Here is a 22,889-nt window from a genome sequence, read left to right as displayed (position 1 = left end):
GTTTAGTCGAAACCGTTGGGTCCGTTGGCGCTGGCATCGAGCAGAACCGGTTTTCAGTTTAGCTCCGAAGTTCGGCCTGTACAAAACGACAGTGCAAATTCGAAATGTCCTATCCGAAAGGCACACACGCCGAACCAAAACAATCGAAACCACGCAAAAGAAAGTTCCATGGTAATCAGTTTTCAAATAAAAAGAGTGAAGATGAAGGATGTGAAAGTACGAGTGCAAGAAAACTCTCCAATGCTAGTGCTGAAGATATTCACTGGAATCCATTGCATGGCTATCGTTTGATTGAAATATTCACCGTTTTTACAGCCTTGACAGAGCTCCTTGTTTGTCGTGTTTGTAAACAGAATGTAAAGTTTGAAGAAGCTGGGAATCGAGGCCTCGGTTTCAAGATAGTTTTACTTTGTCGCTGTGGTCAGAGAAACATCAATTCAGGACCACTAATCAACACTGGATACGAAGTGAATCGTCGGATGGTGTTTGTTATGCGACTCTTAGGTGTTGGCAGAGAGGGTATTAATTTATTCTGCAACCTCATGGACATTTGTAAAGGAATGAATGAGAGCACGTATAATAATATCATCACGTATATTCACTCCTGTACAAAATCTGTTTTTGAAAGTCTCTGCAAGAAAGCTATCGAAGAAGAAAAAAAATTCAATGAAGAACATGAGAGGTCTATTTTAGATTTGAAAGTCTCTGGAGATGGCTCGTGGAAAAAACGTGGATTCAAATCGCTGTACGGAGTTGTAACGGTCATAGGCTACTATTCGGGCAAAGTCATCGATTTAGTTATCAAAAGTAGCTATTGCCATGCATGCACATTTTGGAAAAAAAAGGTGAACACTCCAGAATACGAAGAGTGGTATATAAATCACGAGGAAGAGTGTACAAAAAATCACGAGGGCTCAGCCGGAAAAATGGAGGTCGATGCGATTACAGAAATCTTTTTAAGATCAGAGGAAAAGTACGGCGTTAAATATGGTAATTATATTGGAGACGGAGACTCCAAAACTTTCAAGGCCATTCTAGATAAGAATCCTTACGGTGATGAATTTCAAGTTGCAAAAAGCGAATGCATTGGCCACGTAGAGAAAAGAATGGGCACTCGGCTCCGAAATATAAAAAAAACACAAAAACTCGGTGGTAAGGGCAAACTAACGGATGCTTTAATTAAAAAGCTCACAACGTACTATGGTCTGGCAATTAGAAGAAATGCGAATAGTATTGAGGGAATGAAAAAAAGTATTATAGCCACTTATTACCATTTGATCTCTACGGATGAGAAGCCACAGCACGAATACTGCCCGCCCGGCGAAGACAGCTGGTGTAAGTGGCAGAAAGAAAAAGCTATTGAAGCAAATTTGGATTCTTTTGAGCACCCTCCTCCACTCGATCCAACAGTCGCAAAACACATTCTTCCAATTTATGAAGATTTATCTAAGGAAGAATTACTTCAGAGATGCTTGGGCAGTCATACGCAGAATTCAAATGAAAGTTTCAATTCTACGATTTGGCGTTTAGCTCCAAAACATCTTAATTCTGGGCTGAAAATAGTTGAAATTGCATCCTACATCGCTGCTGGAGTCTTCAATGAAGGATATTCTTCCATTCTACAAATTATGATGGAGTTACAAATAATTATTGGGAGCCAGACCAAGCACTATGCTGAGAACGTCGACGGGCGCCGGGTATCTCGACAGGAGCGGCGCAACTCTTTCAACTCTAAAGAAGCTCGAAAGGCCAGAAGAGAGCAGTTATTGGAGCAGAACGAGTTCTTCGAGGAAGCAGAAGGATTGTTCTATGGCGCCGGGATTGCTGACTAAGAGGTAAATTATAGATATCTTGTATCTTTTACTTGTCAAAACTTTAAACACGTTTTTCTCAAAACTGTACTTTTTTGCACTGCTGGAACTCTCATTTAAAAACTATTCAACCGATCGCGCTGAACTTTCGCACACAACTTCATGACATCAGTACAATGTCGGTGAACCTAAATGTTTGTGAAAATTATAATAAAAAATCACTTATTTATTGCAAAAATTGTGCAGAGAAAACGTCAAAAAATGGAAATTTATTTTCATAAGCGTTTCATATTCAAAATTTTTGACTTTTTTCAATTTTTTTAGGTTCAATTACGAATTATGGGTATAAATAATAAGAATTTTTTCGCTGCCTGTTATAGGATCAATATCACGGACGCCATTTGTCCAGCAGCTGAGCAACTCGCACGCGTACCTGCCAAATGGGATGCTTCATATGTCCGCCATTTTTAAATATTTTTTGGAAAAAAAAATACGTATGGACAGTCCAAAACATATATAAATAAATGTTTAAGTTTGAAAAATATAGAAAAATTCTTTCTCCTACAAAAAAATTCTTGAAAATAGCTTATTTTTCCTCGTTCTAATTGGATTTCCCCCCTTAAGTTCTTATTCAGTTCCTAGTGTTGTTATAACTAATGAAAATACATTAATATTAAATATTAACTGAGCTGATGTCTATGTGAATTACATACATTTGTACTAAGAATATATTTGCACAATACAACTTTACAATTAAATATCTCGAAAAAAACAATGCGGAAGGATTATTAAATTTTTTGTTAGGCATTGTTAATTAGTTCGATTAACTTTTATATCATGTACATTTGATAGATTTATCTTTTATTTAGTTAAACACTAGAACCTCTTTAAGAGCACACGGTTGGTTTAAATATTTTTATATTAATGAGGTAGACGCACGTCATTCTGCCTTCCCGTTTGCTAACTGCGTTTTTTGCGGCTTATGTAGAATCACCTGTAAAGTACATACGTGCGGTGATTTCTTTCCAACAAAACAAACAAGAAAACAGCTCCTTTTAGGTGAAGCTTGATTAGGAAATTCAATAATGCTTATGATACTATAATCCTATAATCCTATGTCATCACAGTGAAACCATCACCATTACAGTGAATATATATTTCATAACATCAATAAATGTGTTTAGCTTGTGCCGTATGCATCTCGTATTATATAGTCGGTCGCAGTATTCACCACTCTCTCTCGATTACAATTTCTATTCATCCGACCACGCGATCATAATTTCTCACTCGACTTACAGTCGTCACGTGCCCGTCTTGTCGCGTAATCACTTCTGCATTTTGCGTTTCCGATTGGAATAATTGCGTGCGTGAACAAATCTATCGAGGATGTCGATACCGCATCCGATCTATCTGTCTTTCGGATGGAAAACACCTCGGGGAAATATGTTTAGCGTCCGACATGCGCTGGCTTATTCCCGGATCGTTTCCATTTTCACGCGTTCACGGCGTTGTCTCGTATGAGAACATTAATAATTTGGCGAAAGTCGCGCGGAAAATGATAGAAATAGGCAGGCAGAGACAGAAAGAGACAGAGAAAGAAAGAGAGAGAGAGGAAGAGAGAGAGACACACATACACAGAGGGGGGAGGGAGAGGGAGGGAGAGAGGATGAGAGGGAGGGAGGGAGGGAGAGAGAGGGAGAGGGAAAGGGAGAGAGGGAGGGAGGGAGGGAGAGAGGGAGGGAGGGAGGGAGAGAGAGAGAGAGAGAGAGAGAGAGAGAGCAGGAGCGCGACACGAATTATACAAAAAGGGTGAACACTTCTATTAAATAATGATTCGGTCTTCGTGTAAACCGGCACTTTTGCGAATTTAATCGCCATTATAAAGCGCAGTTACCGCGTTATAAAATGACGCGGATGAAAGCGCGACTTTATCGCGCCGTCGTAAAATTATCCCCTGCCCTTCCCGCTGACGTAACGCCGAATTACGGGCATAATGAAAAATATTCTACAAACGTGCGATAATTCCCAACGTGATTTAAAGCCCGGCTTTAGAGGCGCGAGTAAATTCGTATCGCGGTCGCGGCGAAATGCATTCTCACCCGTGTATGTATATATATATATATGTGTGTGTGTGTGTATGTGTGTGTCGCAAACACATTTTGCGCGCGCGAAGCATCGTGTGGCACCCACACCATAAAAATCACATGTCCGTTAAGACTTCATAAAAGAGGATTTCTCGTCGATGCGATTGGGACGAGAAAGGGGTTAGCGGCCTATTCCCCGACGACGATGAGAGCTAAATCCAAACGCGGATGACTGCCTTTCTCTTTCACACGAAGCGCGCACAGCATCGGCTTTCGACGGGGTGTACGATCAGTTAGGGGTATAACTCGGGTCGGGTGTAGTGGGGTGTGCCGCGCGAATTCTACGGGGTCGGTCATCGTCACATTGTCGCATGAATTATTGATATCGCCGATCTAACGTTTCATTCGAACGCGTTCCTCGTATTGCAAGGCGAGCTAACCAGAGCGGCCGGTTATCGCCGACTGTTTCGAATGCCATCGAATTTTCGCGAGTGAGCCCCGATCAAGCGGGGGCAAAGCTGAGGGGGAGCGAAGCGGGCGTGTGCATCCGTGTCGTGCAAAGACAACACACGATCGCCCGAGCCTTCGAGGAATTCTACTGCCTGCGCGGCGAAACAAGAACTTCACGCATACCGTTTACTTTGGGGAATCCGTGTGGATACCAGCTACCGGAAATACCTCACACATACCCCGTCAAAGCCGATGTGCGCCATGGCCCGTTACATATCTGAGGTCGTCTTGCGCAGTTCGCTGCGACGAACGTGTGCGTTTTCCTTAATAATTCGAAACATTCGGCTCCGATTAATGTCGCTTGCGCGCCTTTTAACGGACTCGCTCGATCGAACACTGCGAACTAAGATTGGACGTTTATATGTAAATTATTATACTCTGCGCTCTATGTGCAGGCAACGTAAACGATAAGTAATCTATGGATATCGTTCGAAGCATGTATAACTTGCTCAAAAATTAATTAAGAAAAGTATATATTTTTATTTAATCTGTAGATCCTGATGGAAATTTATGAGCATAACATCCCAAACAAGTTACAGTCTACAGAATCCCTTTATAGCATTCTTACCTTTAGAGTTAAATTAGAGTTAAAACATTAATCTGTCACATAATAAAATAAAAAGTTTATCTTATTTATTATCTTTATATTTTATATTCTACTATTTAAACACTACGATTATAATTAATACTCAAATAGATACGATAAGTAATTACTCTTTTTTGCATATTTTAATGTAGAATAACGGAACCGATTGTGGAACATCTTTTTTCAAATCAACATTGCTATATTAATGCATATTTCAATATTCAAATAGCATAGAAACACATGTTGGTCCAACAAAAAAAGAAACTATCCAAAATTTAATTATAACTTGAATGTTAACAATAAAATGTAAGAAAATCAGATGGTCGAAAAAATGGGAATAATATGGACCACCGAGAAAATTGAAGGAATATTAAATGACACAATCAATAAAGTGCAAGTCTGTTTTATTTTTAAAAAAGCTTATAATCAACAAATTATTATGTATATTAAAAAATTGTAATTATTAAAATTATCATATATATACGGAAAATATAAACATAATAAACAGAGAAACTGAACATAATAAAAATTAAAAAAATTAAAAAAAAATTTGTTTCATGACGCAAATTCTTCAAGTTGTTAGTTATTTATTTTTGCAATATAATCCATATTATTACAACACGTTTTATATAAAATTTTCCCGTGTTATTAAAAAAATAAAAAATAGCAATTAGACGATAAAGCCTTATTAATACAACTATATTGAGAGCATACATTGAATATAAACATTAGTGAACTTAACCTTAAATAAACTAAAACAACTCAGTTGCTACAATATCTAATTTTTGTTTAAAACAAAAATAAAAAGTGTTATATCTTCATACACGTTTCTCGCCTGGCGTTCAGCGTTATATGACAAGTTTTATAACAAATTCCAGCTGTTAGAGTGCAGTACTTTATAAAATAAATAAGCTTCTATTCCATATTATTTGTCTATTTCATATAATCGGTTTCTTCACTTTTAATTTCTAATATTCTACATAATTATTCTACATAATTTATATGGTCTACATAAAAGAAACTATATATACATCATGTAGACAGTACAATTCATCTGGAAGTAATCTTGAAATTTACGACACAACAATAGACTTACAAAGATACATTGTGCATTCCCATTGGAGAGTTAGTGTCAACATTAATACGAGAAGACAATAGAGAATAAGATGCTCTCTTTGTTTAATTGTCTAGTTGATGGAGAGAAGGAAAAAGAAGAGAGAGAGAGAGAGAGAGAGAGAGAGAGAGAGAGAGAGAGAGGAAAAATGATTACATGTTCAATGCGTCTCTTTGTTTCACTAGGTTTTACTCTTTCTTTTATTTCTTCTTGATCGCCTCCTGCTACAGCACTGTGTAACAGAGGAAGTACTTGACTCAACATATCTCTGTCCTTTATTCTTAGCTTCAACCGCCTCATAAAAATGTACTATAGTCTATTTCTATAAGTCTATGGGCACAACCCTGTTGCGACTGCATTCGCGGTCGCGTTTGCGATCGCGGGTAGTCGCAATCGATGGCGCATCGCCGAAAGCGAGCGAGAGAGAGAGGGGGGCAAAGAGAGAGAGAGAGAGAGAGAGGAGAGAGAGAGAGAGAGAGAGAATAACACTGAGATAGCGATATTTCCATGAGACTACTCGGCGACTACAGATCGAAGAAGAGACCAAAGGCGCGGTCTCGAGTATCGTGGATCTTTCACGAGCTAGATAACTCCGACTAGAGTACTCGTAAATAATCCCGAATCGATTGGACGAGCGGTATGGTCGTTCTCGGAAATATGAGCGGTATAATGTACCGTCATGGGCAACATGAGAAATAAGAGTAAGACGAGGAGCGCAAAGTGTTACGTTCGATACATTCGCGTGTCGCGAATAAGGGTGTCGTTTTCCGTTCCGCGTGTGAGCTCAGCGATGCTATAACGAACAAGGAGTGAGTTCGAAGACGGATCGAGATAGACGGTAGAAACGGACGAGATGCGTATACACGGTAAAGAGAGAGTGGCGAAGAGGTTAGACGGAGGGATAAGATTGGGGAGAGCGTAGGGCGCTTTGTCTTTTTTTTCGCAGCAACCCCCGCGTCTCGTTTCCATTTCTGCACTCCGTTCAGCACCCTCTGACGAGTCGACCTCGCACCGCCAGTATCAGTATCGACTGGGGTACCTTGTGGAGAGAGAGAAAGCGATGGAGAGGACAGAGGGTGGGTGGGTTACTGAACACATACAGAGGAGAGCGAGAGGAAGGGAGTGAGAAGCAGAGAAAGAAAGAGAGAGAGAGGGAGAGGAAGAGCAAGAGAGGGCGAGGAATACAGGGGTGGCTCGTTGGTTCTCGGCAAACCTCGTGCTCAGTGCCGTACGCGAAGCCGCCTTTGCCATCGAGGTATACGTCGCGTGAACAGCCTAACTTTTTGACGCACGATCGTCTCGTTAATCACCGCCTGAATCCCTGTCACTTTGACGAGTTGCCGTCAACAATGGCGCCGCGATGAGAAGCGTATCACGAAATTTCGCGTTTCTAATCCGCGCAAGAGGAATCAGGAGATTAATGTACACAGTAGTACATACGTACGTGCTTCGAGCCTCGGCTGCGAGTACGCGAAGGGCTTTATTTTGTAATACCTACGTTGAAGTTAAAGCTTATCGACTGGTAACGACCCGCCGCGTTTCATTCGTTGCGCGTTGTGCACTTGGCAGATTCTTCGTATTCGAGGGATTGAAGTGCTGCTATTTTACGTTCCGCTTTGAAACTTGAGCGCTACGGGAAGCCGGTAATCAAGTAATGGAACCCGGTCTTTGCATAGTGCGAAATATACGAGCGGGATTCCACACGCGCATTGAATTGTTGCAGTCATTTCAGATCGTGCGAGATGGCGATATTCGTTGATCCACGTTGAACATGTCGGAATATAATGTAATCATCGCATATCGCTTATATGTTTGATTAATAAAATTTCCCTTCGATTGATAAAATTGATCTTTAAAGTTTGAAAACCAGCGTCTAGCTCGAGCGGGTATGTGGTGATGCCAATATCGGTGCATTGATTACGTGTCAAACTATGTAATAAACTTAAATTAACTTATAAATTGATCCTCGTGCACCGCCCTCTCTCTCTCTCTCTCTCTTTCTTTCCCTCTCTTTCTCTTTCCCGCTCTCTCTCTCCCGCTCTCTCTCTCTCTCTCTCTTCTTCTTTTTCTCTATGTGCTTTCGCGAATTGCGAACATTTCTCTCTGCGAAGAACAATTAGAAACATCCGTCCGTCTCGTGTCTCATTTTCCCAAACGCTGAGATTAAATAGCACAATTCGGGTGGAGTTCGCCCTAGCTAAAGTAACGTGCGTGTTCTCGACAAACTATTCCCGCTAAAGTCGAGGTATCATATTGAAATCACGTAAAATTGGAAACGCCCGACGCTACGAGCTAAGCTCGTTAACGTACCAAACAAGTTTCCGCCGACGTCGACGCCTAACGCAGGCTGATCACAAGCGGGCGATGATAACGCGCGCGCGGGCGTCGTCACGCAAGCGTGCATCGCGAGGATATGCAGCCACATCAGCAACGATCTTGCATTTATTCGGCAAGACTAGGGATGAGAGAGAAACAGAGCGCGAAAGACAAGGGACGAGGGAGAACGAGAGCGAGGGATAGATAGAGAGAAAGAGAGGGATGAGCACGCGTATGTCCCTGTCGGCGCGTCGCCGCCTCGAGGTTTCCACATGGTCTCGCGTTATATCGAGGGAGAATCGTACAGGCTCGACGCTCCTCGAGCGTTCCCGTAGCCGGTCCTGTCGGTGCTGCCACATGGCCGCGCGCCGTGTTTTGCGGGCTTGGCGAGCTTTCAGGGGTGGCACCTGCGTGGTGGGGTGCTCGCTGACTCCCCCGTAGGGTGTAGAGGGTGTCAGGACGAGTGGGAAAGAGGGGTGGCGGCTCGGCTAGGTTCGGTCGACTTCGCAAGTCATCGCGGACGTCTCGCGTCGGGGCTTCCACATGGGTTGGTATTGGCTCCCGGGGCGCAGGGTGGCTTGTGCGGCGGGGCTCTAACCGGAGAGAGACTCTAACTGTGGAGCGGAGAACGAAGCGACATAGGGTAGGAGCGAGAGAGAGAGCGAGAGAGATGGAACGCGCGGGTGGTGGATCAAGAGGGTGTCCGGCGGGTGGTGAAGGGTGAGAAGGAGAGAGCGAGCGAGAGAGCGAGGGAGATAGAAAGAGAGAAAGGGTGAGAGAGCGCGCGCACGGGTGGAGGAGCGAAAGCAAGAGGGAAGAGTGTGAGAGAGAGAAAGAGAGAGAGAGACAGAGACGCGGCTCTCGCCATAACACCCCCCGAAACGGGCAGAGCGTCAGTGCTAAGGTGGGTTGCTCGGTCGGAACATTGCCAGAGAGAGAGACACGTCCTGGGAGTGCCTGCCTGCTGCACCGACACGACTCCCTGGTGCAGGAGCCGCAGCGGTGCAAGGATCGAGAGAACACGCGCCCCAAGAAAGTGACTGACTGAGTGACTGACGAGAGCGCGTATACACGCACACCTGACAGACGCGCACGTACATGCACACATACAAAAACACGCACACACAATACACGGCCACGCATGCACGCATGCACGTACTCACGCACGCACATGTATACAGGCACGCCTACGCGGGGTCTCGCGTAATTGCGTGAGCACGCATGCACGTACGCGCGTAAGCACGGCGGAACTGATTGACGAGGAAAACGAAGAAGATCGGAAAAGACTGAGAAAACGAGGAAGAGTGTAGCGGTTTGGGATCTGCCGGAAGGGTGCGAAACACAGTGAATTGCGAGTAGAAACAGCGAGCGCCGTATGTCGGACCGAGCAACAATCGCGGCAGGCGGCGTAAGCTAAGCTGAACCGAAGTGAGGAGCAGTGTGGTGTGCGAGCTCGGTGGTGGTCGCGTCGTCCGGCGAACGAAAGCTCGGAACAACGGCCGGGATCATGAGAGAGAGGGTCGTCGCGCGGTGTCCGACGTTTATCGGGCTGTTCAGTACGGTCGAGCTAGTGGCATTTCGTCTGGTCGGTTAAATGTCCAGGATACGCGAGTCGAGCGGGAGAAAGAGAGAAGACAGATAGACGATCGGACATACGGCTAGATAGATAGATAAGAGGGTAGATAGATAAGGAGGAGCGGAAGAGGTGAGAGCGAGAGGGAGGAGGGAAGGTGTGTCGAGGAGACGAAAGTCAGTAGGAGGTCAGCGTGGCTTCAGGGTGGCGGTGGCCAGTGGTGGTGATGGTGGTGGTGGTGGTGGTGGTAGTGGTGTAGTGGTGGGTGCTCTCTAGGTGAATGATCGTCGTCGGCCTCGTGGAAGAGGCGGCCGCCGCTTATGCGGGCTGCCGCGCGTGCCGCATCGTCGCTCGCAAATAACCGGAATCCGCCGTCGAGGGCGGCGAGAAGGCGAGGAAGAATCGAGCGACGAGGGTGGAGGCGGAAGGGAGTAGTCGCCGTCGCGCGCGATATCATCGGTGCGACCGTCGCACGTCGCACGTCGTGCGCGATAGTAGTAGTAGTGGTAGTGATAGCAGCGGCGGCGGCGGTTTTAGTCGGATCGCACTATTGTCGGCTGGGACTACCGATCATCGGCGCTGCACCGGGCGGCACGGGTAGTCTACAGTCGTCGACCTGGCGGCTGGCAGGGGCCGCTGGATTCCGTGGGGTATGGCGAGCTGGCCCGCGTCACGGAATTCCCGTCCCACGAGCATGACGAAGGGAGCGAGGAGGACGCGCGTGAGCCCGATTACGACGAGCGTCACGGCGACGAGCGTGAGAGAGTCGAGTGCGAGCACTACGAGCACGATTACTGCCAGAACAACTGCTGCGAGGACCACCGCGACGAGGACGATCGCTATGACGATGACGACAACGACGAAGAAGACGATGACGATGATAATGTTGACGATGCCCGCCGCGCCGTGCAAGATGCCGCTGCTGACGACGATGTTGTCGATGATGCTGCACCCGGCGACGCTCACGACGATGTTTTTGAAAATGGCAGTTGCGCTCACCGTTATTGTCACCGCTGGTCTCACAAGTTCCTCGTTCCTCGGCCCGTCGCAGTCCTGGTAGCGGAGGCAACGGTCGCGTGTCTCCTCCTCGATCGTTAGTAGCAGTGCTCTTGTGCCGTCCGGATCTTTCCTGCTCGGGGCTACCTGTATTCGTCATCGGTGGTGCGTCTCTGGTGGGTGCTGCTGGTGTGTTGGTGCGCCGTCTACCGATCCCTCGTGTTACGGTTTGCCGCCGCCGCCGCCGCCGGCCGGCCGGTCGTTCGCCTACGCGTACCCGCAGTGCGGTCGACCACCGGCTAACTACCGAGGGCCATTACCCGGTTGACGCGGCGCCACGACGCTTGTTGTTGTTACGACAATCGACGACGTACGACGCGACGACGACGACGTACGACGCGACGGCGACCACCACGACGGTGACGAGGCGGACGGGGACGAGGCGGACGGCGATTACGATAACGACGACGACGCGCGCGACGACGACGACCACGACGTCGGGGATATGTGCGGGTGCGCCACGTCCACCACGCGGCGAGGTTTGGGGACTGCTGCGGGTAAATCGGCACGGCGCGCCAAGTCCTCGTGTTCGGTGCATAGGACGCCCGGGGTACGGTAGCTCGTCCTTCAGCGTTACTCCTCATCGACGCCCGCGGGCAATGTGCCCACCCGCCGGGATAGCAACGTGAGTACGATGCTTTTTTTTGTTACTACTGTTACTACTACCACTTCCCGTGCCAGTTGGAGATGGCCGGGATATCTCGTAGTCGCGTTGTTAAATCGTTTCTCTTCGCCTACTACTGCGATCGGTCCAACTCAACACTGTTACCTCAGACATGTCTCTCCTTTACGTTCTTGTATTTTCGAGCTGTTTGTTGGAATCGCCACCCGATCCAGTTCGAACATTTGTCAATAGATATTTCGGCAGTTTAGTCGTAAATATATATATCAAGATGTGTGTATGTGTGTTTGTTTGCGTGGGGAGGTGGACGGGAAAGGGAGGTCTTTGAATATTTTTTTATTTCGCATTGAAATGATCCAGAATATACACGTGTGTGTGTAAAAATGAAATTACTCGGAATATCGATTAACTATGACACTGCTCGATTGTTTACGTAAAGTTGTTGCAGAAGCGATTCGTCTCTGTGAAACAACATCGACGATGGTAAATCTGTCTGTAAATTGATTTAATCGAAGTAGCAAAGGAGATTTGTCTTGAAAGTCGCTTCTAAAAAATGGATGTATTCTCAGAAGGGTTTGCTTCGAGTTGTTTTCTCGGCCTCCATCAACGACAATAGTTCCAAGAGATGCTTTTACGCGGTGATTTCTCATGGTCAATAAATCCGCATTGTCAGATGATACCCTTTCTTTCAGCTGTACGATTATATCCGTCTTTACCTACTCAATTTTCGGCGCGTCGGAATCCCTTGAAAGCTTGTGACTTGATTATCAATTTTAACGCTCCTCTGATTTCAATTAGAACGCCAGACAGAGTCCCCTGCGTCCCTACCCATGTGTTTCACTTACCAGTGACTTCTAGCAACTCGCGTGAAAAAAATGAACGATCGATCGATCGAGCTCAGCCCCTCTAGTTAAATACACGCGGAGGCTATTTCTCCGCGACGCCCGCGTCCTTACTCGAAGCGAAGGATAAATTGCCTCTTCCCCGAACTTTTCTCCGGGAAAAGCCACCCGAAAGCTCCTACGGAGTCGTGCGAAAACGTCGGAGTGCTTTCAAGGGGCAGAGAGGGCCTGGGCGTAGTCCTCCTGCCACGCTTGTCTGCCCTCTCTTTTCCACTTCTCTCTTCCACTGCGCCCACTCGGCCTTCATTCGCGGTGATTTGAGATTTTTCCAAAACAGATCGATCTCCCACTTATATAGCTGTTTCTCTCTCTCTCTTTTTTTTTTTTTAACTTAAACCACCCCGCATATTTACATTGCTATTCTATTCATATCACATACAGTACAAACAATATATGTATGTAAAACGCGCGTATCGGTAAAATTGAACTTTCTTATTCTTAAGAAGATGTATGTATGGAAAAATTTGTGAGATAATTTCTACTATAATAATATAATTTATTATGATAGTAAACAAATTACAGAAAATAATGTAGGAAAAATTTTACAAGTTTTGAAATCTTAGACCATAGAATTTTGACCAAAATAATTACATATTTGTTTAAAAATATCATACATGTTTGACTTTTTACTGCAAAATTATTGAAATTACTTGAATGTTTTTTATATTGTATATTAAGTATAGGTTGTAAAATTGACTATTTTTATAGTAATTTATATTGCAATTTCGGTACACGCCAGCTTTACAGAACAAAATAATTTTAACGTAATTTTTTCTACAACTTTTTCTCCATGTATACTATTGTTAATAAATAGTTTGTTAATTTTTTTCATGGTAATCATCATGATCGTTTCACGAATTTTTAGACACTGAAATATTATGTTACTATAGAACACAGTGCAAGATGATAGTGATATTATCGGATATTTAATTAAGTTGATTAAAATTAATATCGCCATGTATTGCCCGAAAACTTGTTATATTTTCGGCGCAGAAGTGCGCAAAAGCTGATGCACGGATCGTTTTAATCGATTCATTAGTATTGTAATGATTTTATTTAATATTCATATATTTTTGTATTTTCCAAAAAATATCAAGGAATTCCGAAGTCACAAAATCCGAACAGGCGCTTTTGTCATTTCCGAAACGTGATGCCGTGTAATAAATATATGCCTGTTATCCATCTACTAGCGACAGTGTAGCCAATATTTTCCTCTGTGTAGACGATGAGTTGTACGGTAGAACGCTTCATAAATCTTTATTTGATTATCCATGTGCATTTGAATTGCTCTTCGATCAATGTTGAACGTTAGTTGACATGGTAAATATTAAATTTTCTTTCGCGCCGACCGACGTTAATGTAGTAGTAAGAATTAAAAGTGTACGAGGGATATGACGCCGAATGTTTGCATATTTTAAAAGTGAAATGATGTTTTTGCGTTGGAATCGTATTTTAGTTTTGAAATATCATAAAAATATACGCTGTACAACGCACGAAAATAGTAACGTTTCGGAGCGTGTCTGCTATCTCGTTTTGATCTTGACATTTGCGTCATAGTGCACGCAATAAAACACGACGAGAGCTCAGGTAGTTGACACTAAATAATAAAAACTGGTATTGTACACACACACACACACATACATATATATATATTTGCATCTACTTCCTTCTCTCGCGGCAGGATAGTTTGGGCATTTTGAGATGTCGCAGAAATAATATACGCTCATCTGCTTTTGGCACATCTCATACTCTTCTCCTCTACCGTCACCATCTTGTCACACCAAGAAACATCGTTTACTCGTATTGCAAAGCATATGTTCACCGAAGAAGCATGTATGTAGAAACATACAAGAATAAGCTGGCGTATATGCTGCCTTAGTGATTTTCATATACATATACTCAAAGTTTAAAGTCATTGGGTTTAAGTTTAAAGTTTAATGTCATTGGGTCTAAGTAAGTTATGTAACGCAGTACATGATAATGAAGATCTTATTATGGATTTATTATCAGATTTTAGATTTTCGTCTCAATATTTAGCATTATCTTACATTTACCTATTAGTTAAATCTTTACATTGTATCGGGCGTACTCCTGATAAAAATTTCTATCTAAGTCGGCTATCACTTTATGTATATTAAAAAACAAAAAGAAACACGAAAAGGTAACGACGCTTACAGTTTCAGAAATATATGTCGTAAATATGTATCAAACCTGACTCAGTATTGAGATTTCCCCGACCACTTTGTTCGATTTACGAAAAGTATTTCGTAGTGCAGACATGATCGTGAGCTTTTAGGTATTTTTGCGCGGATTACTCGCGTGTTCGATTTAGGACAGGATTTAAAGTGCACTCTATCATAGTCCTACGTACGCAATAAATCCGTTTGCGTTTGTGTCGTGAATTCTCTTTTCTCTCCCACGCTTTCCTCTGTCTCTCTTCCCCTCCCTCCCTTCCTCTCACTCTCTCTTTCTCTCTCGCACTTTCCACGTCCTCGCTCTCCTTCCGTTTATAATCATGCCACGTGAGCGCGTAGCGACCAGGATCGTCAACGCGAAATATCGTCGGCACACTTCCCGTTCACCTGATAATTTTGCAAAGCGACCTTTGGCCGACAAAGACTGCGATAACTTGTATAAATGACGGCGAAAAATCGTTCGGATCCTCGTCATAGTTTCCGCGTCGGATGTACCGGTGACAGCGTGACTATGGCGTTTTTCAATTTTCGACGAGTATCGTGGGGACGAGTGCGAACGGAAAGTTTTCATCGACGGTTCGACCGAGCCGTTTCGTCCTTGCCGCGACGCTTCCGGATAAAGCGCGACACTTCCGGCGTGTTGAACGAACTCAGGTTTCTATGGAAATGCGAGCGAACGGTCGAAACCTGCTGACGCGCCGGCATTTCCGGAAGCGTCGTCATTCGACGTCATTTTGCCGATGAATCCATTGATTAAAGTTTACTCTGGTTGTGTGTAATGTAATTTCGTTTTCAATAATACATATACACACACAACAATATACACACATATGCATATGCGTATATATATAGAAAGAGAAAGATTCTGTTGACGAAAACAAAATTATCTGCGAACGCTGTATCTCATATCACGATATGAACGGACGTGCGAAATTTGCTCTCGGTTTATTTTGATTAATTTCGTTATTTTTATTTTCTCGCTGCTGCATTTTAACAAAAATTCAGAATAATAACCACTACTGCTACATAACGGACAAATTTACAGAATTTGTTAAACATTCAACGAACTTTATCTCGTGATGCTTACTCGTAATCGACGGATTAGTTACTTCGTAAAAAAATAAATAAAAAACAGAAAAAGAAACTTGATCGGATTAGTAACCGGATAGACAGGTGTACATAAATGTGGCAGTAAATTTATATTACTCGATTTATAAAGGTCGCATCCCTTATGAGTGATTCATATGACATTCATTTATCACAGAACGACAAAATAGAAATACGAAAAAAAGATAAAAATTTGCTCAAAATAATATATCATGTAAAATGTAACATGCAAATCTGAGTGTAACTTTTAGTAAACTTGTTGCTCCATTAATGTGTAACAAAAAATTTACACTGATATAAATTTAATGAATAATCCTCCGAATGAAAATATTTTCGGTATCTTTAGAGTAGTAGCCAGAATCTCATTTTTGTGTCTTACTTGATTTTTCGATCTTTAGAATGTTCGAAAAAATTTCAAAAAATTATCGAAACTTCATTCAGAAATTGATAAAAACACTGTTACTTGAAAAATCATAACTAAAAAAACGATTTAAAAGAATCCTAGATTTTTCTAGTATAGATACAAGTGTTTCTGAAAAATTGTATCGATTCGATATCTTATAAAAAATATATTTATTTATTAAGAGTAAAAATCGTCAATTTAAAGGATAGAGAGAAACATGCTGTCAGGGGAGAGACAAAAGAATTATTTTTAAGACAAAATAACTTTTTTATACAAAATTATTAAACATAGTGCAAAATCATTAATAAAAATTAAAAACGATTTATTCGATAGAAACTCAGCAAATAGTGCGTTAATGATCGTATACTACTGTGTCGCGTTCTATGCAACAAAAATAGGTCTTTCGATCATTTTTGTAAGGGTGGTTCTACAAACAGTGGTTAAATAAAAGAAATCGGCAAGCTGGAATTTACACTTTTGGCATACGTCGAGTGGTCCTTTGTGTCCACGCGCGACTTGCACTGTATCCGGTTAAATAAAGGCCTTTCCCAGCGACCGCCGGCTGTGAGCTTTTCTATCAAGTTTTTTTTTAGAGAGAGGAACCGAGGCGCAGGATTCAGCTGCTTCCGGGAAACTAGCACTTCTTAAAATGGCCCGAACGTAAATGATCCTGGTTACCACTTGGAGAGTTAATTCAATATCTATCTCTCGTAAAAATGTAATTTAAAAAATTGTAGTCGCTGATTGTTTCATGTCGTGACAATCATGAAAGTTTATCTGTGAGAAGCGCCGTCAGACACGGAATGATCGTCATAGTTGGTCGCTCGTCTCGCCTACGTTTGACGGCGCGTGATTTAGAGATGGGGCGCTATATTGATATTATTCAAATTTATGATCTACCTGCCGAGCGCTCGAAATGCCCCCGCCTGTATGAAATTTACATTCGAATTAACGTCCGGCTTTATCGCGCTGCATTCACTTTGCCGGCTCGTCATCATATCGGGGCTGTGCGCTCTCGACGCGATCCTCTCCCCGAAGACGCACTCTAGGAACTTTCTTTGTCTCTTGATTGATCGCCGCATACAGACGCGGCCGGGCCACGACAAGTCGGACAAATTGCGTACTCGATGATAAGCATGGACGATTGCATCGAATGCGCCGCAGAGCGGAAACCATTTGTTACATTAATATCGTTTGAACGCGCGAAAGCGCAGCCTGATATCAGATATGCAGATTGCACATCTGTGCGTTTCAAGGCGTGATATGTTTGTGTGTATTTTCACGGTAGTAGCAGCAAAGAGCGATTCTTTTCGTCCGCGTAAAAGCGATACAACTAAGCACCGATATTTAATTGGCAACTAATAAATTTCACGTCGACGCTGCGGGATCGTTTTCCTCTCTTTATCGCGACACGCCCGTGCGCGCGCGCATGATTCAGTGGCTTTAGAGAGCACTTGGTGGATGAAACTAATGAAATTAAACTAAACCCTTTATATAGGTCGGCACTATGATAACTTTACCGCCAAAGCCGGTATACGCCGGCTTTAACTAACGTAGATTATCAGCCTTTTGACGGCAAATGAAGCAGCCGACTTTCGCCGTGTAAACGCGAATTATCGGCGAGATCGGTGCGTAACGTGGAAAAATGCGCCGGCAAACTGGTCACGCTTGGAAAGTCGTATTATAGCGTCGTTGCGCCTCGGCGGAAGGAGGAGGAAGAGGCGACACCGGAAGGGTGAGAAATACTCGAGCTCCGTTTCTGTAAGGACGATACCTGCTAAGAATGTGTCCAACCAACATCGAACGCACTGTTCTGAGAGCTAGAAATTAATTGTGTCTATCATGTCATATATTAAAATAAAAGTGAGATTTGAAAAGGCACATAAGGAGCAAGCACGGATGTCTTAGTGCTATTAAATACTAATATTACTTTTTAATATTAATATGATTGTGGGAAGATAAAATTATCCAGTATGTTAAACGCACGTATCGAAAAATTTTTTCTTTGATTATCGTACGCGGGGAATCAACCTTCCATACTTAGACCGATCCTTGAGTCCCAATTTTTATAAATATATTTTTTTATTAAAATCCCAAACCCCATTAAACCGATGACAAATAGATTCATTATATATGTTGCGAAAAAACTGCCTCTGCCAGAACTCGAACCTGAAACCTCCCCACTTTCCGGGCGGGACGCCTTTCCATTCGGCCACCGAGGCTTCGACAGTAATCTCGCAACTCAATGTTTATAAATTCTCTAAGATGTAAGTTAAGAGAGAAAGAACGAAAGAGTCGATCTCGTAAGAGATATTATTATACGAGAGAGAGATAGCATATTCTTCCTGCCAATGCTTATAATAAACCGCAATAATAGAAAGCTCCTCGAATAGATTAACTAACAGTGAGATTTGAAACGGCACATAAGGAGCAAGCACGGATGCTTAGTGCTATTAAATACTAATATTACTTTTTAATATTAATATGATTGTGGGAAGATAAAATTGTCCAGTATGTTAAACGCACGTATCGAAAAATTTTTTCTTCGATTATCGTACGCGGGGAATCAACCTTCCATACTTAGACCGATCCTTGAGTCCCAATTTTTATATATATATATATTTTTTTATTAAAATCCCAAACCCCATTAAACCGATGACTCAAATAGATTCATTATATATGTTGCGAGAAACGTGCGTTTAACATACTGGACAATTTTATCCTACCACAATCATATTAATATTAAAAAGTAATATTAGTATTTAATAGCACTAAGACATCTGTGCTTGCTCCTTATGTGCCGTTTCAAATATCATTGTTAGTTAATCTATTCCGGGAGCTTTCTATTATTTCGGTTTAAAATAAAAGTATTAATGTCTAAATACTAATATCTAATACTACTCTGGATATTCTTATTATTTTGACCTTTGAATGTATAATATTTAAGCAATAAGAATGTCCAGAATTAGTTACAGGCATTATTACTTTTACATTTATAATTAAGACTCTTTGTATCTTGCCGGCCATATCGGATTTGTGACGCTAGAAGCGAGGAATGACATGCTGACGAAAGTTGCGTGCCATTTCTGAGTAAAGATAAATATGAATGAAAGAGCATGTAAGACTGCTTGAACACACTTGTAAAATTGTCTGAAAGATATCCCTTTTCCTTCTTGATCAATAAATAGTTGTATAATAAATAGCAAAATGATGAAATAAGCTTGTTTTGTCTGTATGCTTTATTTCATCATTTATTATACGATTATTTATTGATCGTCAGAGGAAAACTACTTTTCGGACAATTTTACAAGTGTGCTCAAGCGATATCAAGTACTCTTTCGCCCGTATTTATCTTTATTTAAAAATAGCACGCAACTTTCGTCAGTGTCATTCCTCGCTTTCGTCATAAATCCAACGTGGCCGTTGGAACAACGGCGAAGTACAAGAAGCTAATAAGTCTTTTTGATTAAGCAGCACAATATTGTAAGGAGCTCGGAGACGGACAGAAGAAGAGTCGGTTAAGATAGTGAAAGACTATGGTCTAGATTATGAAAAACTTAACTTTATTATAGATGACATAAAGCTAATTTACGAGCGCGCCACTGAGTCTCCCAGTCCTCATCTTGCTTTTATTTCATTGCTTCGATTTCGTCAATCTCGGTGGCATTATCTTATTAGTCGATTTGTTTTCTTAATTTCCTCACAAAATGTTTACTTCTGTTTGTGATCCTCGTCTCGTTTCTTATGTTTGTTATATCTATTGAGCCGATTATTTTGCATTTATTATCTATATTTTGTAGCTACTCTTCGCTTTGTCCTTGCTTGATATGTATTCCTATATGATCTTTTCTAAATTCTAAAATCAACTCTTACAATATTTACTAATATTATTAACGGATTAAATACACAGTCTACAATTACTAAACTTTCTTTATCTTTCTCACGCTCTTGCGACAATAGACTTTCAATTAGTGTTGCTGAAGAAAGAAAGTTTGAATACTTATTGCCGCGGGTCTTGTAAGTCTTTGTCAGCTTGTAACATTGCTCTGTAAAATAAGGAGCTCAACAGCTTCAAAAGAGAGTTGCATACTTGATCACGATGTTTGCTGTTCGCCCACGGCGGTTTAATAAATCTCCAATTGACTACATCAAAACCATGAGTACTAGATTCGTGTTTGTTGCGTTGTGAAGCGGCTTGCCGGAGTGCGGTGGGTTTGTCTGAGCGCCAACTCTTTGGATTTGCGGACTTAAAAATGATGTTACCCCGGGACTCCATTGCGGTATGGTTACTTGAGAGAGTTGACATGTTTGCAGTGCATGTATTCTACTGAGAAAGGTCGAGAATGTCGACCGAAATGTTTAGATATTTTCATGGAATAAAAGAAAGAAAGAAAGATTTGGCATTTGTAACTAGAATCACGTAGAGAAATGATTAGCAAAAATTATGGCCAAGAGAACAATTTATTTTATCAAATTCTACTATAATGTTAGTAATAATAACGATATATGCATATTACTAGTACCATTTTCGTATTAGAACAACTAAAAAATTTTATTTGGAGCCAAAAATAATTGTAATTTTAGTTAGATGAACCATTTTTTTCTCTCATTGCGGATATTTAATTATAAATTCATGACTACGTACCAAATGTTAGTTCTTATACGCTTTAATTCCTTTCTTTTGTGATTATACATCAAAGAGTTTGTCATCTTACAGTTTATTTTCTTATAAGCATTTACTCTCGAGTTTTTTGCTGGCTTCTACCTGTAGGCGATCTCCTAATACCTGATGTCTTTACATAATTTAGTTGCCCATCAATACATCTTTATAATTCAAGATCTTGCATATTAATACTCAGTTGCGATCGAGTGGTATAATGAAGGCGGAGGAGGAGGAGAAGGAAGAGAACGAGGAGGTTATTTCGTTGGTCGAGAACCGCCGTTAAGCTATATGGAGCGTTTAATCAGGTTACTAGCTGCCAACCGCGATATAAAAATTCAGGAGAACGGCGCGATACGGGGGGTGGATACCCAGAGGATGAGGAGCAGGAGGTGGAGGATCGATTTCCGGCCGCGGTGCGTCCGGGCAGTGGCCGTATTCCGCTCTGCTCGTTTAACGTCGAGCTTTAATGCCGTTCGCGCGACCAATTTCCGAAATTCGCGGACGAGCTTACGTCGAAAAACGCTGGCGCCGGCAATCTGCCGCGTCGTAAAGAGGATGGTACTTTGTTATTAAGCCCCGGGGTTTCGTCGAATCCGTTAAACTGCCGTATCGCCGCGCGAAGCGAATTCTCGCGCGAACATTATAACGCGCGTCCGTCCGTCGTCGTATAACGTCGGTTATCGCGATTCTTATACGCGTCGTAAGCTCTTAACGTCGTCCGACCACGTTATGAAATTAGCCAGAGTACGAGCACGTCGAGTACGCCTCGGTGCTCTCTACGGAGACTTGATTTCGAGAATTTCCCGCGGGCAAGCGGGATTAACGGGAGAGGAGGGAAACGACGAGGTGTCTAAAGTGCGAAAGACCCGCGCATGTGTGTGTGTGTGTGTGTGTGTATGAGTATGTGTGTATTGGCGCGTATATAATGTGAAATATACATGTCCAATAATATCTGAAAAACTATCTCCGATAACACTGGCCTACAAAAATCTTTTTATCATATGGATTAAATTATGTGATCTGTAGTATTCTTTGTACTGGATTAAAAAATTTTTTAGAGAAAAACTCCTTCAAGGTTTCCCAGTGATATGATTTTTATGTTGATTTTCTCTATATTGCAGACATGGTTTAAATATAGAAGCTAATGATTCTCTGCTGTATATGGTTTACTGCATGTCTCTTTTAAAAATTTAAAAATGTCGCATCAAGTTTTGCTATGTCTTGTGCTTCAATATGCAAAATTTTGAATTAAATCAAATTGCGAATTGTGTAAAAAATAATCTATATACGATACATTGAAACTTAAATAGTCACAAAAAAATTATAGAGGGATAATTATACATGGAGAAATTCGGAGTTGACTTTCGGCACAAGAATACATAAAAAACAACATTAGAAATTTTACATGACAAATTAACTGTCAACCAATATAAATTTCTGTCTGAGTCAAAAATAATAGAGCAACTGTCCGCGAATCAATCGAACAAGGCATGATCGAGACGTGAATTCTTCAAAGGAAGCCAGTCGGTTACTTGTACCTTTTTTTATATTCTGCAGGCATCACCGTAGCCGCAGTCGCGGACAATGTTTAAAGCGACCGAGTTGGTCGTTCACTGTAAAGTGGTGGTGTTACGCTCCATAGTCGAGTGAACCGCACCCACCGTATTGCTCTATTTTCATACGCGTATATAATCACGTTACAGTCGCGTGATGTTTAAAATACACTAAATATTAGGACCTTAACTTAGTTTCCGCCCGCAAATGTTAGATGGCAATGCAAACAGTTCTAGTAGTCATTACTAACGAAACAGGTAGTTTGTGATTAATTTCGACATTTCTCGATAACATTCAGTCAGCATACACAATTATTTTCCTAAACAACAATTTCTTTTGCTTTGTGAAAAATGGAACGCGATAAAGTGTTTTTTCGACATGTGCTTTTGCACT

The 22,889-nt window shown here is 42.2% G+C and overlaps 2 protein-coding genes across 2 annotated transcripts in view; both read left to right on the top strand.

Annotated features, from left to right (window-relative positions):
* The first annotated feature begins 61 nt into the window (after positions 1-61).
* Positions 62-2,261, top strand: LOC116844115. Its single transcript, XM_032815260.1, has 2 exons — positions 62-1,835; positions 2,192-2,261. Exon 1 carries the CDS (start codon positions 105-107, stop codon positions 1,830-1,832), a length of 1,728 nt encoding a protein of 575 aa, XP_032671151.1. The 5' UTR covers positions 62-104; the 3' UTR covers positions 1,833-1,835; positions 2,192-2,261.
* A 9,285-nt stretch (positions 2,262-11,546) lies between these two features.
* LOC116844100 (acetylcholine receptor subunit alpha-like 1) overlaps positions 11,547-22,889 on the top strand; it is a 331,491-nt gene continuing 320,148 nt past the window's right edge. The window contains exon 1 of the mRNA XM_032815237.1: positions 11,547-11,675. The gene's annotated coding sequence lies outside the window, so the exon portion shown is untranslated. The remainder of the gene's footprint in view (positions 11,676-22,889) is intronic.

Source organism: Odontomachus brunneus, unplaced genomic scaffold (genome assembly GCF_010583005.1).
Source record: "Odontomachus brunneus isolate Ranch 3 - 2012 unplaced genomic scaffold, Obru_v1 Obru_scaffold_003, whole genome shotgun sequence".
NCBI classification, from domain to species: Eukaryota; Metazoa; Arthropoda; class Insecta; order Hymenoptera; family Formicidae; genus Odontomachus; species Odontomachus brunneus.
Note: the sequence above shows the minus strand (reverse complement) of the source record. Positions and strands in the feature narration are given on the sequence as shown.

Coding starts and splice junctions, on each gene's coding strand:
- LOC116844115 (XM_032815260.1), top strand. CDS start 105: ATGTCCTATCCGAAAGGCACACACGCCGAACCAAAACAATCGAAACCA.